The sequence below is a fragment of the Lagenorhynchus albirostris genome, chromosome 9 (genome assembly GCF_949774975.1).
Source record: "Lagenorhynchus albirostris chromosome 9, mLagAlb1.1, whole genome shotgun sequence".
NCBI classification, from domain to species: Eukaryota; Metazoa; Chordata; class Mammalia; order Artiodactyla; family Delphinidae; genus Lagenorhynchus; species Lagenorhynchus albirostris.
The window spans coordinates 79,201,733-79,219,067 of record NC_083103.1 but is presented as its reverse complement, the minus strand read 5'-3'; the positions used below and the strand labels follow the sequence as shown (position 1 = coordinate 79,219,067).

Genomic DNA, 17,335 nt, shown 5'->3' with positions numbered 1-17,335 from the left:
CCGTGACTGAGCGTCCATTAAGTAGACCCTCCTGTTCTAAGCTGAACTGACTCAGCTGGTGTCACACGAAGCAAAGACAAGCCTTCCCCACCAGACCCTGCCCAAATCACACACTCATGAGCTAAATAAATGATTGTTCTTGTTTTCAGCCATTAAGTTTCAGGGTAGTTTATTACGTAGTAATAGATAGCTGATAGGTCAGGTTTTCACATTCTAAGTTTTATGCTTTTCCTGTTGTAGAAAGAGAGCTCCTTTATATAGTGTTTAATTACATAATGTAAGTTACTGGTAGGCAACCTTTAAGGTGCTCCCAGTGACCCCTGCCACTTGGCATTCATCTCCATCCTTGTGAAATTCCCTCACCTTGAGCATGAACTGGTTTTAGGGAGTTGCTTCTAAGGAAAGAATATGGCAAAAGTGATGAGAAGCCACTTCTGAGAGTAGGGTACAAATATTGTGACTTCTGTCTAGCTCACTTTCTCTTCATCTCTTCCTTGTTCACTCTGTGTGAAAAAGTTGCATACTGTGGGTTGCTTTATGTAGATGCCCGTCTAGCAAGGAACTGATATGTCCAGTCAACAATAAGTGAGGACCTGAGGGCTGCCAACAGCCATCCCATAAGTGCTCTGAGAGGCTGCAGCAATTGCAGCCCTGGTGACTGCAGACTTGTGGGAGACCCTAAGACAGAACACCCAGCTAAGCTACCCCCAGATCCCGACTCACAGAAACTGTAATGTGATAACTTTTCATTGTTTTGTGTCACTAAATTCTAGGGCAATTTATTACACAGCAATAGATTAACTAAGAGAACTATCAATATTAGTGTCAGATGTAATACTTTCATTCAATACATATTCAAGTCCTTATTGTCCATCCATTCAGCAATTACTGAGAGCCTATAATGTGCAGGCATTATAAGGTCCTGGCTATCATGGAGCTTACATTTTACTGGGGGATAAAGGCAATATACTTATTTCTAAATATATTATAAGAAAAAGACTACACAGTACTAAATCCTATGTAGAGAATTACAACATGATATGTGATATGACCGAAGTAATATGAAATGATAGTGATATGATAGAAGACTATGAGGAATAAAATCTTCACCCTAAAGAGCATTAGAAACCAGTAAAGGAGATACACAGCTAATGTCCCTGATGGTGTTTTAAGGATGACTTATATAGCATGTTTCTGGAGCTAAAAGGAAAACAATGATTTAATCAAAGAAATCTTAGTAAAGGAAGTACTGTGAAGCTTTGAAAGTTGTGTTGAATTTTGACAAAGGTAGACATAACTGGAGGGGACTTTTTAAGCTAACATTTATGTGTTAGTAACTGTGCTGAGTTTTGGATATGTACCAGAAGCAGGTACTATTGTAATTTCCATTTCACAGAGGAGAAAATGGAGACACAAAGAGAACAGCATATCCAAAATCACAGAGCTGGAAAATGGCAAGTCCAAGATGTGAACCCAGATAACCTAACTCTAGAGTCTGTCAGCATTGATTCTGCCTCCAACGTATTTTACATTTCTATAATGTAATTTCTATATTACACCATTTGAGATTTGTCAACTGAAAAAAAAATGCACAATGTGAGAGTTGTGCATTAAGTTTTACTTGGGGCAAAATGAGGACTATAGCCCGGGAGACAGCATTTCAGATAGTTCTGAGAAACTGCTCCAAAGAGGTAGGAGGGAAGGTGTATGATTTTGTGTGTGATTTTGATGAAGGAGGAGTACATGTAATCAAGCACATATTTTTTGCAGAAGGTTGCTGCTAGTTTTGTGAAAATTCAACATGACAATTATGTATTGGGAATTAAAGTTATAATTATGGGGAAACTAAGGCTTAGAGTAGGTTTATTTAACTAAACTATTTTTTTTAATCTAAATGGTAGAGAACTTGAACCCAGGTCTAACTCTAAATGTAAACTTTTTGTTATCCCATGCTTTTCATGAAAGATGTCATAAAAGCAAAACAGGATACAAGCAGATTTCCTAATTCACTCTTTTTCAAGCATCAATTAATTAACTGACAACTCAGCAATAACCTGTTAAATAGCTGCTATTTGTCAATCATTTGTTAGGTCCTGTGGATACAAAGTTATAACACAATCCCTGTTCACAGAAGTTTGCACTAGAGGGTGAAATAAATAATAAAAGAAGACAGCTACAGACAATACAGTAAGTTCCCTGATAATGACAAGCACTGTGCTCGTGAAACACAGATGTAAGGTACACCAAATTCAAACTGTGCCTAAGGACAAGAGTCAGGAAAGGCTTTCTGGTGGAGATAATGCTTGAGGTGAGTCTCAAAAGATAAACAGCTTACAGTAAAGTAAAGAAGGACAGTAAGAAAAGGAAGGGGCATTAATAAAAAAGACATGAGACAACTGGGCTGATGGTCAGACCATGAAGCTTTTGAATGTTTATACTGAGGAGCTTAATCTGGAAAGCAATGATAAAACTAAATTACACTTTAACTAGGGAAGTGACACAATCATATTTGGATTTTAGAAAGATTATCCTAGTAGAAATAGGGAGAACAAGCATTAGGGTGATGAAACTGCAGTCAGAGAGGTGAATTAGGAAGGTACTGTAGAAACACTTGTGCAGCACTTGCATGTGCAGGCACTGTTCTCAGCATTTCACCTGTATTAACCCTTCAGACTTCACATCAACCCTCTGAGATGGATAGTTATTACTCCCATTACGAACATTTAGAAACTAAGGTAGAGAAAGGTTAAGTGACCTGCACAAGTAAACATTCTAGTACATAATCTTGGATGTTTTAAGTTCCACTCTGCAACCTTAATATGTTTACTATATGAACTTTAAAAAAAAGGACCACAGTTAGTAACTCTTTTCCCTTTTCATTTAATAACGTAATTATCTATACTACTGACAAACACCACTATCCTACTAATAAAAATGACATGCTGATCCTCACACATGAGTGAGACACTGGTAATCCAGTATCTGCACACTGCTGAAGTTAAGCCAACACTGGATTATAGTTTTTGGAAATGAATCGACTTTCATCGGACTCAAGCTTATTGCAGTGTCTGACACAGGGAGACGGCATGGAAATTGCTATTTATTTCAAGCACTAGAAGTTGCACTGGGATTTCACTGTAGGTGGGAAAACAGAATTCAGTTTACATTTTTTTTAAAGAAAAGGAAAAAGGAAAAAAATATATAGTTCATTGTAATTTCAATTTCACATGAAGTGATTAACCCATATGGGCAGTTTACAAATTATCACTAACTCCTATACTAGCCATAAGTTACAAATTTGTACAATTAATTAAATTAGCTAAAATCCATTTTACACATATACATGATTAGAGAGTTATATTTCAGAAGGATAAAGATAGCTGCAGAGTAAAACACTCTAATAATAGAGCCCTTACTATATAGAGAGAGTCTAATAGAATAGCCTCTCTTCTATTTGGAAGAGAAAGTATAACTCAGAAGATAATTTGTGATAAAAGTTAGAATGCATTCTGATTTAATCTTACTAAGACCTTTACTTAGAGCCAAAGATTTCAATTTTCTTAATAGTACAGAGAAACAATCTATAAAACAGCACCAGAACAAACTAAGGACTTTCAGATACAAGATATTTATTTAACTGAATTATTTTCTTTTAAAATATGAATCCTATTTTAAAAATCTTTTTATTTTGTGTCTTCCCTTTAAAGAGAATCATATTATTTGCTTTCGCAGGACATGTAACTTCTGTTTTCCATTAAAAAATTATAAAATACTTATGAAGAGATTATACTAAGTTATAAAACGTCTGGAAAGGTAGAAGCAATCCATTGATGGATGAATGGATAAACAAAATCTGATACAGACCTTCCTCGACTTACAGTGGGGCCACGTGCAGATAAACCCATTGCAAGTTGAAAATATTGCAAGTTGAAAATGCATTTAACATACCTAAACCACCAAACATCATAGCGTAGGCTAGCCTATTTTAAACGTGCCCAGAACACTTACATTAGCCTATGGTTGGGCAAAATCATCTAACACAAAGACTATTTTATAATAAAGTGTAGGATATCTCAAGTAATTTATGGAATACTGCGCTGAAAGTGAAAAACAGAATGGCTGTATAGATAAAGAATGGTTGCAGTGTATCAGTTGTTCACCCTGATGATTGAGTGGCTGACTGAGAGCTGCAGCTCTCTGTGCTGCCCAGCATTTTGAGCATAAGGTACCCCATATCGCTAGCCAGGGAAAAGATCAAACTTCAAAATTCAAAGTATGGTTTCTACTGAATACATATCATTTTTGCCTCATCATAGAGTAGAAACCACCTTAAGTCGGGGACCATCTGCATATACATACAATGGAAAATTATTCAGCACTGAAAAAAAAGGGAAATACTGACACATGCTACCATATGGATGAACCTTGAGGATATTATCCTTAGTGATACAAACCAGTCACCAAAAGACAAATGCTGCTTGATTCCACTTATATGAGGTACCTAGAGTAGTCAAATTCATAGAGATAGAAAGTAGAATGGTGGTTGCTGGGGGCTAGGTGGTGGGGGAATGGGAAGTTGTTTAAATGGGTAGCGTTTCAGTTTTGTAAAATGGAAAGAGTTCTGGAGACTGGTTGCACAACAGTGTGACTGTACTTAACATTACTGAACTGTACACTTAAAATGGTTAAAATGATAAATTTTATGATATATGTATATTGCCACAATTACAAAACTTCATTGGAAAAATGTGAGAAAGGAAAACCAGAAAGCAGTTTCCTTCTTGAGTCTATGTCAACATTGTGTGCTTGATAATATTTTTGTTACCCACTTTGAGCTCATTGAATACAGAGACCGTGTACTATGTATTATTCTTATCTCTAGGGCCTGGCATGGTATAGAGAGTCCATGGTAGATGGTCAATAAATGTTTGCTGAATATTATTTATTATATCATCCAATTACTAATTTTTTAAAAAAAATCCCAGCTCCTCCTCCATCCTTGCACATTTTGAAAAAAATAGAGTTATAAATAAGATGTCCATACATCCAATTTGCCTAATGATCCCTATTGTCCCAGAGTTCCATCCAGGTAGGAGTCCCTTTCACTCTTAAAACTATAGTTTGGGTGATAAATTTGAAGGTCACTATAGTTATTTAAAAAATTCAAATTTACATAACAATTTGAAGCCAAGAGGTCAATTTAGGGATTGAATCATGACCTCATTAGCACAAAAATTTAACTAAATTAACCCAGAATTACCAAAAAAATTGAAGAGTCAAGCAAGGAAATAAACAAACCAGATAACTGGTAAAACATTGCTGTTGTGATGAGTAGTACAGCATACCAAAATAATTTTAAAGGCACCTTGAGAAAGGATCTGATGATTGAAAATGGCTATTGGTGGAGAATGATAAATGCTATTAAAAATGTATGTACATTTTAAAACAAGTATTATTTAATATCTGTCTTTCCAATATGTAACAGATTCATAGCATCCTCAGCATAGCATACACATACAACTGGAAGTATTAAAAATACTTATAATGAAGCTTTTGGAAAGATGATAAGTTAATCATCAAATATGTTCAGCATGTAAAATGATCTATAAATTTTTCCATCTAATAAAATCTAATAAAAACAGATTAAATGTATATTTACTTCTGTGAAATTTATTTCAAAATAATGTTCAACATGTTGAACATATGTCGAATATATGTTTTTACATTCTCTGAGATTTTAAGAATTTATGGATTCTTTCTGCAATGTTTTCTGTGATAAACTCATTTAGGACAATGTCATGTTGGTATAATTAAATATATGTATATTTTCTTGATAAAGTGTCTATTCAAATCTTTTTTCTCATTTTAAAAATTGGGATGTTTGTCTTTGCATTTTCGAATTGATTTCTTTTTAATATTTCTGGATATATATTCCTTGGTTAGAGGTATGTCTTGCAAATCTTTTCCCCTAGTCTGTGGCTTACTTTGAATTTTCATAACAGTGTGATCAATTTGGGGATAATTTTTGTATATGTTTGGAGGTACAGGTGTATGTATTACTATTATTATTATTAGGCTTTTGGCTATTTGATTGTTTTACTACCATTTGTTAAAGAAATTTCCCTGTCTCCATTTAATTGCCCCAGTATATTTGGTGAAAATTAATTGATCATATATCTGTGGGTCTATTTCTGAACTCTTTATTCTGTTCTATTGAGCTATATACCTATCTTTCTACCATTACCACACTGCTTTGATTATAATATCTTAATAAGTCTTGAAATCATGAAGAGTAAGATCTTCCATTTTACTCTTCTTTTTCAAAACTGTTTAGGCTACACTAGGTCTTTTGCATTTTATTCAAATTGAATTCTCAATCACTATAAAAAAATTCTACAGAGGATTTTTATCAGGACTGTGTTGAATCTCAGGATCAATCTGGAAAAGACTAACATCTTAACAGTAATAATGGGTCTCCTGATCTGTGAGCACAGTACAACTTTCACTGCATCTTTCCATTTATTTAGGTCTTTTTAAATTTCACTCATCAATGTTTTGTAGTTTTCAGTATGTACAAAAGTTTTACACATCTTTTGTCAATTTTATCCCGATATATCATCTTTCTGCTATTATTACAAATGGTACTTTTATATTTCAATACTCAATAGTTTGTTTCCAGGATATACATCATTTTTAATGTGTTTACCAAAAGCTTGCTAAACTTAAACTCTCTTACTAGCCTTAGAGCTTTTATATTTCTTAAGATCTTGTGAATAGTTCATTATATCCTCTACAAAAAGAAAGATAGGTTTCCTTCTTCCTTTCCAGTTTGTATGGCTTTTATTTCTTTTTCTTAACTTGTGCTAGCTAGGACCATCAGTATAATGCTGAAAAGAACTGGTGAGACCTCAATGTTTTATTAACAATCTTAGGGGGAAAACATTCAGTCTTTTACTCTTATGTTAGCTATAGGTTTTTCATAGGTGACCTTTATCTGGTTAAGAAGGTTCACCTCAAATTCCAATTTAGTGAAAGGTTTTGTCATGACTGGATGCTGAATTTTGTCAAATGCTTTTTCTGTCTCTATAAAGATAATCACGATTTTTAAAATTAGTTATTAAAATGGTAAATAACATCAATTTTTTTTATTAACTCAAACTTGTATTCTTAAGATAAATCACACTTGGCTATCCATTTTTATACTTTTTTGATTCAATTTGTTAAAATATTGGTAAGAATTTTAGTGTCTATATTCATGAAGGAAATTAGTCTGTAGATTTCTTTTATTATGATGTATTTGTTAGGTTTTATTACCAGGCAATGCTGGTCTCACAGAAAAAGCAGGGAAGTATTCCTGCCTCTTCTATTTTCTGAAATAGTTTACAGATTTGGTATTATTTCTTCCTTAAATATTTGTTAGATTTCACCAGTGGATTCTAGGAGCTCTCTTTGCTGGAAGGTTTTTAATAACAAATTCAACTTCCTTAATAGATATAGGCTATGGGTTACCTATTTCTTCTTGAATGAGCTTTGGTAGTTTCTATCTTTCAAGGAATTTGTACATTTCATCTAACTTCATCTAAATATATTCTCTTATCATGGCAAATGATGGTTATAAGTGAGGGATACTGAAGCAGAATTCCAAGATACTAGAGACTCTGGGTTTTTGCGGGCCCCTTTGTTCTTACATAGATCAATAGAAAGTGATTTCCATTTATAAGTATACATAATCAAATTTTTAATTGTAAGTAAAGCTAGAGATGAGGGGGTGGGGCAATTCCATCCTAGTATTTAGTAGGCCTGTGGAGATGAGTATGTGGAGTTCAGTCTTCATAAGGCTGATATCTGCCTCTTGTTACAAAGACTACCATCTAGCTTCATGATCAAATTAACAAAATATGCAATGAGAGATGAAGTGCAAAGAATACTGATCTAGGAAACACAATGTCAGGACTGCAGTACGGGCTTTGACACTTTACCAGAATACCAACTCCTTTCAGCTTCAGTTTTCTAATCTAAGTAAAAGGAAGGTGATGAGAGTAGAAAATTAGATGAGGGCTACACAAGTGCACCATAACTGGTAAAATGTTATATAAAACATAAGCTACTACTTTATTCTAATGGAAAAATGCTAATTATTCAACATTAATAATTATCATTTGGTAAAATAGTTTGGGTATGACTTTTCTAAGAACTTATTTGTATAAAGGTAGGTAAATTTTAAAAGGGGGGCCTTTAAGAAAACATGGGGTCTCCAACCATTTTATAAGAACCATTTCATCTTTCCTTTTCTCCCAAAGACTGGGAAATCAATGACGGAGGTGGGATGGCACAAGATGAGGAAGCAGGTGCTACTGACATTTTTATGAGACTTCTGACTACAGAACAGCGTTTCTCAAACCTTAGCATGCATCAGACCCACCTCAAGGGATGGATAAAAAACAGATTGCAGGGCAGCACACTTAGAGTTTACGATCCAACAGTCTGAGGTGGGGCCTGAGAATTCATAATTTTACCAAGTTCTCAGGTGATACTGATGCTTTTGGTCTTGAGACCATGCTTTGAGAGACACTGCTATAAAGAAGACCATGGCAGAGAAAGGAGTGAAAGGAAAAACCTGTCTAGCAGAGGAGATCTTAACTCTTAGATATCCTGAAGTTATATAATAAAGCTTTATGTGTGTGTATATATATATTTTAAGACAGTGCATCTTTTTCCTTCAATTTTAAAAACTGTCAGTGATCTGAAAAAGGTTAAACACCAGTTGTTTGGAAACTTATTTTAAAGAGTCAGGATCCATTAGCAATTGTGCTGTATTGTTGAGTGACTCCCTGATTTAAAAAATTAAAAAGCCATTTAGTGTTACTACCCAGTACATTAGGATAAACTGAAATATACAGGAAATACTTACATTAGCTTTTTAAAAAAGCAACGCAATCTATTAATTTCTACAAAGTGGTAATACCCTTAGTGATTGTTTAGTAAGAAAGATGAGGTAATTTAGTGTTCTATCTTTTCAATTTTTGCATATCTTTTAAATCATGATTTAAAGCCTTTGTTCTAATATGTAAAAGAAAAATAACAATATTCTACAATATCATTGTCCTTAACAAACAAATTATAAGTATTGTAACTTTTTACAAAAAAAGTTTCAGTAGATCACCAGAAAACTGTCAAGGAAATAAAAGTCATAATTCTCTTTAGGAAAATTCTTAGTCCAATCATTTCAGATACAGTAAAGAAAATGTAAAGTACTGAACTATTTCCTAAATTACATTAAATCATATCACATAATTCAAAATTTGTCACATTCAAATGTAATAAAACATTAAACTTTTATCGTGAAATAAATGCGATAGTACTAGATTCAAATTTTTGGTAAAGCTAATTAAAAAGTAAATGTCAAAATTATTTTACTGATCTTATCCTAGTGAAAGTCAGCTGAGTCTCATTTGAGTTTCACCAAACACCCTGAAATATTTCCAAAGCCACTATCTGTGATAGAATTTAAATATGCTTTGTAAAACACATTTTTTATCCTTTGAAAGAATTTTAACAAATTCACTTTCATGCAAATTATACAAATATTTCAAAAACAGTGATATTTCAGAGGCTATATTTCTTAAATCAAAGTGTAATGTAGAATACTTAATTTAATAAATTAACAATGAGATTGCATACATCTTACATAAACATATTTTTAAGAAATAAGTCATCAGGTCCTGTTGCTATACCAAATAAGAAATACTTAGCAGATCTTAATGGGCCAAGGGAAAAGGAAGAAATGTTATAAAGAATTAAAGCTCTATGACCCTTTTCTAAAATACCATTCTTTGGTCTTATTCAAGGAAAATGTTTCATATAATAAAACCCATTTAGTTCTTTGTTATCTGTTAATATTGTAAGCCACATTATATTACAATCATAAAAAATAATTTAAGTTATTCATTTTTTTCAAGTGTTTATGCCAAAGATTACCCAGATGGTTAACAGTAGAAGCAAAACAAGAAGCCATGTTTGCCATTACCTTCCATATTTTTCATTAATATTACATAGAACCCTCTTGAACTACCCTGTTCTATGCCTTAACGACCTCTGAGATGAATAAATAGTAACGTACATGGTATCCCTACTTCTATAAACTCATTTTGCACAATTTTATCAGATGAATGCTCCAAAAGCTGTTTTTCACACAATGACATTCTCTTAAAGTAACAGTGACAAAAACAACTAACATTTAGAGGGTACTTCCTATGTGTCAAGCACTTTACTCATGATATAATTTAACTTTCATAACAATCCCATGATGTAGGTCCCTTTATTACTCTCATTTGACAAATGGGAAAGGTAATGTATTGAGAGGTTTAAGTGACCCACCCAAGGTCACACAGCTACTAAGTGGTAGAATAGAATGAAAGAGACAGACCTATTCTGGAAGCCACATTCCTAGCTATTTTATTACATTATATCTACATGAAAATATTCTTATTGCCTATAGCATTTAATCCAAGCTCTTCTCTTTGGCTTTAAAGACTTCAAAATCTGATGTAACCTTAATTTTACTACAGTTCTTTGTACACCAGTCCCACTGGACTTATTGTTCTCTTCTACACAAGTCATGTTCTTACATCATCGTTATTCTCCTCTTACACTGAATGCAACTATAATTGGTCTATACCATACATTTTGACCTTATACAGCATGTAGTTGGATTTTAAAGAAATACACTCTCATGAGTATTTATCTTTTCACAAATAAATTTAAAACATTTACATTTATGATGACAATCAGACCTGCCTAGATTCAAATCCTGACTTTGTAAACTATTCATTGTGTGACTCTGGTTAGGTTATATAATGTCCCTCTGCCTTAGGTTTCTCACAGTAAAATGCAATAACACAGCACCCTCTTGTAGTGTTAATGTGGTGATTAAATGAGTTAATTAATGTAATTTTAAACTTCTTAGAACCCTTTCCCACTGGTTCCTTCACTGTGTCATGAAGCTTTCATGACTGATAATATATCTACTTCAAATTATAAACAAATTAGTTATAGTTTATAGTACAATACTACAGTATTCTAATAATCACAGTTGATAAATAGAGATAAAAATCTATATACAAAGAAACAATGCAAAGCTGAGATTCTTTTCCAGGGTAAAGGAAAAAGGAACTAAGCTTGATGGAATAGATCTTTTTGTATATGTGAAAAAGAATATTACAACAGACTGAAAGTTTCTGTCCCCCCAAAATTCATATGTTGAAACCCTAAACCCTGATGTGATGATATTTGGAGATGAGGCTTTGGGGAATTAATTAGGTCATAAGGGTGGAGGTTTCATGATGGAATTAGTGCCCTCATAAGAAGACACAGGAGAGAGTTTGCTTTTTCTCTCATTCCTCTCTACTATGTGAGGACACAGCAAGAAGACAGCCATCAGCAAAACAGGAAGCAGGTCTCACCATACACCAGATCTAATAGCAACTTGATTTTAGACTTCCTAGCCTCCAGAATTGTGAGAAATAAATACTTGTTGTTGAAGCCATCCATTCTATGTTAATTTGTTATAGTAGCCTGAATTAAAAGAGAAATCTTTTTTATGTTAGGGAGTAAGATATAGGAAGTTCTAGGAAGCCTACCTTTTATCTTCAAACAGAGAAGACTATTAGGTTGACTACTAGAGATTTCTCTATATTGAGGGTAAACAGCAGGGAGAAACAAAAACAAAAACAAAAACAAAAACACTTTTCTTTCTAAATTCCTATAGAGCTCTAGTGAAATCTTTTCCAGATGCCAAGTTCTACAAAGATTTTTTTTTCCAAATAGCTAAAGTGAATCTATATAAGATGCTCCATATTTTTTGTTTCTATCCAATGGATCTGAAATAACATGGATTTTAATGTTATTTACAATGGTCCAATTACTCAGCAAGAGATGTGTTGATTTCCTTTTCCTCTGCTTATGATTTTTCTACTCGGTAACCATCCTTCCCTTACTTGTAGTAAATGTGTTACAGATGGAGCTGAATCTATTCCCAGCTCCGGGTTAGGCATTTGGCTAAAGCCCTAGCCAATGAGAGCTTTGCATACCCTGCCCACAGAACTAGTATGGGACTAGGCATAAAACACAAGCCATTCTGTATGAATCAAAGCTAATCCCAAGATTTTTTGCTTGAGTTGCCAAGAAACAGGTGTTCTTTCTGTTGGACTTAGAACTCAGAGGATATAAGACTCAGACTGCTGGGGTACCACCACGTGTAGAGGACCCGCCCAAAAGTGAAATTAATATGGAGGATGTACACATACACACACAGACACACAGACACACACACACACAATATGACTAGAGAGGTAGATAAATAACACCAGCTGAGATCCTAATGACAATTTTAAGCTCCTGCTAAGCTGATTTAATGCTAGCTACCCTTGGATCCTTCAGTTACTACAGCCAATTAATTCCTATATGGCTTAAGCTACTTTAACTTGGGTTTTCTGTTATAGTTATGGTTTACAGTAAACTGTAAGACTCCTGACAAATGTATACCTGATGGAAAAGCCATTCACATTAATTAAAAAACCCCACATATATATATAGTATTGGCTCACCTTTTGGTTTAATAAAGCACTTGCCAATGTCTGTACTTCTGAACTCAGTAAGGTGGCTCCTCTGATGACTTTGCTGAGAGCAGCAAGAGACTGATGAACACTTTGTACTAAGCGAATGGCATTAAATTGTTCAAGAATGATGAATGATAATATTGGAGATCCTTGTCGATCATTAGGAGGCAACACTTTCTGATGAATCAGGTTTGAATTCTAAAAAGATAATACATCATGTCATATTTACTGAAAAGTAACACAAATCACTGATACATTAAAACATTCAAAAGTTATTAAAACCTTTTGCTTGTCTATCTTGTTTTGAAATACTCTCTTTTATGACTGGCCAAATTTATTAAATCTGTAAATACATAGGAAGGGAATTCTGCAGTTCACCAACACTGAAGTGGTGTGGGGGTAGGAACTGAGAAAAGGGAACCATGCTCAGAAGGAGCAGTCAATACAGGTGGAAAATGGTAAGAATGGCACACTGTAAGCCAATGCAAAGAGAGCAGCAGAGCTAAATTACCACTCTACCGCTGTAAGGAGAGCAGAAGGAATCATGGCTATGAAAAATATGTGAATGGACATTTAATTCAACTTGAAAATTACCTGTATGTATATTTGAAAAATCACACCAAAGATCTTGTACCAGTGAATATTATATCTTAGTATTTATTTCTACGTCTATATTTTAACAGAGGCTCTGATACATAGAAATTCTAGGGCTTCTCAAATTGTTAAGAAAAACTCAAGGAATCCCAGATGTTTCTAAACAGCTTATGTGGTTAGGAGGAAAAAAAAAATCACCTTCAATAGTATTCTAAAAGTGTCAAAGAACTGTCAAGAGATAAATCTGGGAAGCCCTGTACTCTTACCTGCTCTCCATTATCTTAATTTTCTCTATATATTCTGCTTACAATCCTAGTTAAGGATCCCCTCTCTTTGTTCTAATGGTTGTCACATTCATATCTTCCATGAGAGCACTGTCTCTTTTTCATGTAATCTGGCATGATAATTTAATATCATAAAATGGTGATCTAGCATGGCTATTGCCATTAAATAAATAATCATGAAATAAATTTTATTGGCATGAGATCATTCCTGAGGATAGATTTACGCTATGAGTTCAAATTTAGGCATTTTATTTCTATTATTGCTATATTTAAAATATTAAAGCTGCTGAAATCATTTTTGATAGACATAAAAATGTACATAAATATACCCACTTAAATAAATAAATGGTGGTGAACTCAAAACTAAATCTAGAAGAGAAAAAGAGTATAATATTATGAAAATTAATTAGAATTATTACCCCCTAGATTGAAATTAACTATCTGAACCAGAGCATGCAATAAATAACACTTAACACATCTCCAACCTCAATCAATTAAATAATAAAACTGACATAAAATTTAGGTTATAGCCTTTCCATAACTCCTTATATTAAAAACCATTCCTGGAAGTGAATAATATGCGGTACTTAAATCATTATCAATCTTATACTAAGACTGAGAAAGATTAGCAAATAATAATTTAGTTTATGGATTTTTATCCATCCTATTAAACTGATGAGACAAATTTGCACTGTTTGCACTATTACTTTATAGAAGAAGAACACCCAAACTTAGGTCATTCAAGCAAGATTCCACTTCTCTATAATGTAAGAAAACAGCAAACTTACCGAACTGTTAAAAAGGCTGATTTAGGAAAGTAACTATCAAAATTACTTAAAATTCAAATAGAGTTCAAGTAAGAACTATGGTCTAGAGATGTGCAGTTAGTGTAAACTACCAGATGAATTTCAAAGACTTAATATGAAAAAAGGATTCAAAATACCACATTAATAATTTTTTATATTGATTACATGTTGAAATGCTAATATTTTGAATGTATCAGGTTAAATAAAATGTATTATTAAAATTAATTTCACTTGTTTCTTCATACTTATTTAAATGTGGCTGCTAGAAAATTTTAAATTACAAATACGGCTCCCATTTGTGTTTCACATTATATTTCTATTGCATAGTGCTCGTCTAGTAAATGATGTAAGTTCAGCAATAAGAACAGAAGGACAGAGGAGAAAACAGCATATAGTAGGGTCTCAAAAAGTGTTTGATTAATGAAAGATGAAAAAAATTGTGAAAAAAATGAATAGTAAGACACACTGTGATATAAGCTTTGATAAATTAATGACTGAGAAAAATATAGCAGAAGACATCAAAGTATATTGTAATATATATTATAATGTAATCCATTTCCTATAGGCCTTCACAAAATTTTGATAAAAAATTAATGTAAAATAACTCTAACACAAAAATAAATGTACATACCTTATACATTCTAAAAGGATGAAGTATAGAGAAGATTTATAGCAGTAGTAACATGTTAGAGTATTACATAAACTTAAAACAAAAAAAAACTTAAATTAAGTATTATTTACAATTCAAATAGCTAAAATTACCATGAGTAAATTATAACTCATCATTATAGTATGCTTTTTAGTGAAACTATCAAGGGATGACAGTCATATCTTTAATCAATTGGTTATAAGAAAAGCTTTTTCTTTTTTCACAAATACAATTGATTGAATCATGTACCTTTTTTTTTAACATCTTTATTGGAGTATAATTGCTTTACAATGGTATGTTAATTTCTGCTTTATAACAAAGTGAATCAGTTATACATATACATATGTTCCCATATCTCTTCCCTCTTGCGTCTCCCTCCCTCCCACCCTCCCTATCCCACCCCTCTAGGTGATCACAAACCACCTAGCTGATCTCCTGTGCTATGCAGCTGCTTCCCACTAGCTATCTATTTTACATTTGGTAGTGTATATATGTCCATGCCACTCTCTCACTTTGTCACAGCTTACCCTTCCCCCTCTCCATATCCTCAAGTCCATTCTCTAGTAGGTCTGTGTCTTTATTCCTGTCTACCCTGAAAAAAAACATAATTCAAGAAGAGTCATGTACCAAAATGTTCATTGCAGTTCTATTTACAATAGCCAGGAGTTGGAAACAACCTAAGTGTCCATCATTGGATGAATGGATAAAGAAGATGTGGCACATATATACAATGGAATATTACTCAGCCATACAAAGAAACGAAATTGAGATATTTGTAGTGAGGTGGATGGACCTAGAGTCTGTCATACAGAGTGAAGTCAGTCAGAAAGAGAAAAACAAATACCGTATGCTAACACATATATATGGAATCATGCACTTTTGAAGGGTATCTTTGACATTTTAAAGTTTATTTTGTCATTAAAAAGCTAAGTGTATTCACAGAAAATCATTACATAATTATGGAGCTGCTGGGGAAGAAAAGATTGTGGATATTTTAAAACTTAACTGTTAAGCAAGAAATATCTTTGGGGCAAGAAAAAAGCTAGTCTAATTTTGGTGCAATTTAGGTATTAATCCAGAATTTTGTGTTTTAACTAGAATAGTTTCCTAAGTGAGATAACGACTTTAGACATAAGTAAAATGGATGACACATGGAAGTACTACTCTTTCTGTTCTTTGGGTTTTTTAAAATAATAATTATTATTTTGAGCTTTTTGAAAATGGTTCTCTCTCAGAAAGAATTTTTGTCACTAAAGGCAACTTAAGCAATGACTAGGCTAGAGATTAGCAAGTTTTTCTGTAAAGGTTCAGATAGTAAATATGTCAGACTTTGTGGGCCATAAGGTCTTTGTCGTAACAACTCAACTCTGGCTGTTGTAGTGTAAAATAGCCACAGAAAATATATAAACAAACAGGCATGGCTGGCTTTCAATAAAACTGTATTTATAGAAATTGGCGGCAGGTCAGATTTGGCCCATGAGCTGTAGTTTGCAAACCTCTCAAGTACACTACCACTTATTCAAAACATTGTGAAGATTCAGGTATTGGTCTAGATAACATCAGAGTCCTTTCCAGATCTGCAATTCAATGAAATTAGTAACATGTGAATTATAGTTTCTATGTGTATATTTACCCATGACTTATAAAACAGTAATCAACAACTGGACAGACATTTTTTTTTTCCATGTCATACGATCATGTCTTTGTCCAAGATATGTTTTCTATGATAAGAAAACTATTAAAAGACTCAATAGTCATTTTAAAAAGCAAAAAAGGAAATCAGAAATATTAGAAACAAAGGTGTGGTGGCTCTATGAGTTACAGAAAAGGGGGTAATATCTTCACTTCCATGTGGTAGAAATTTTACTTTTGCCCTCCAGTAACCCTTCAATTCCTCTTTAGCTAATAATTTTCTAATATCTCTCTGGGAAGAAACAAACTTTCCGAAGTCTAAGCCCATATAGTTCTGGTGAAGTTGATTCAACTCAATTCCAGAAGCTATCAATAGTATGTGACTTAGAGCTTAACTAATCAAAGCATTCCACTGTCCTAACCATAGTCAGGACATCCCATGTCCTGTCCATAGATGGGCAGATTACCAAACAGAGATAAAAAAATGCAAAAAGAATCTTGTCTGGGTCTTCTGATAAAGAGATACCTGTTTCTTTCCACTAGACCTGACCTTAAGAGATCATAAGGTAGAGAACAGGTGTAGTCATTTTGTGACAATAAAGAGAGAGGCTGTATGAAAAATGGAGCATACACACATACACCCACATATATCATTATCATATCGGTTTCAGTGCATCAGATCTTTCAGAATATATGTACCATATATATTACAATAAGTATACATATATATATACTGGGTCCTGATGACATCCT

At 33.3% G+C, this 17,335-nt stretch overlaps 1 protein-coding gene across 2 annotated transcripts in view; it reads right to left on the bottom strand.

Moving 5' to 3' along the window:
- DYNC2H1 (dynein cytoplasmic 2 heavy chain 1) overlaps window positions 1-17,335 on the bottom strand; it is a 372,064-nt gene that overhangs the window by 47,500 nt on the left and 307,229 nt on the right. For both annotated transcript variants that reach the window (XM_060157926.1, XM_060157925.1), the window contains one exon: window positions 12,606-12,815. In XM_060157926.1, coding sequence (XP_060013909.1) covers window positions 12,606-12,815 — 210 coding nt within the window. The remainder of the gene's footprint in view (window positions 1-12,605; window positions 12,816-17,335) is intronic.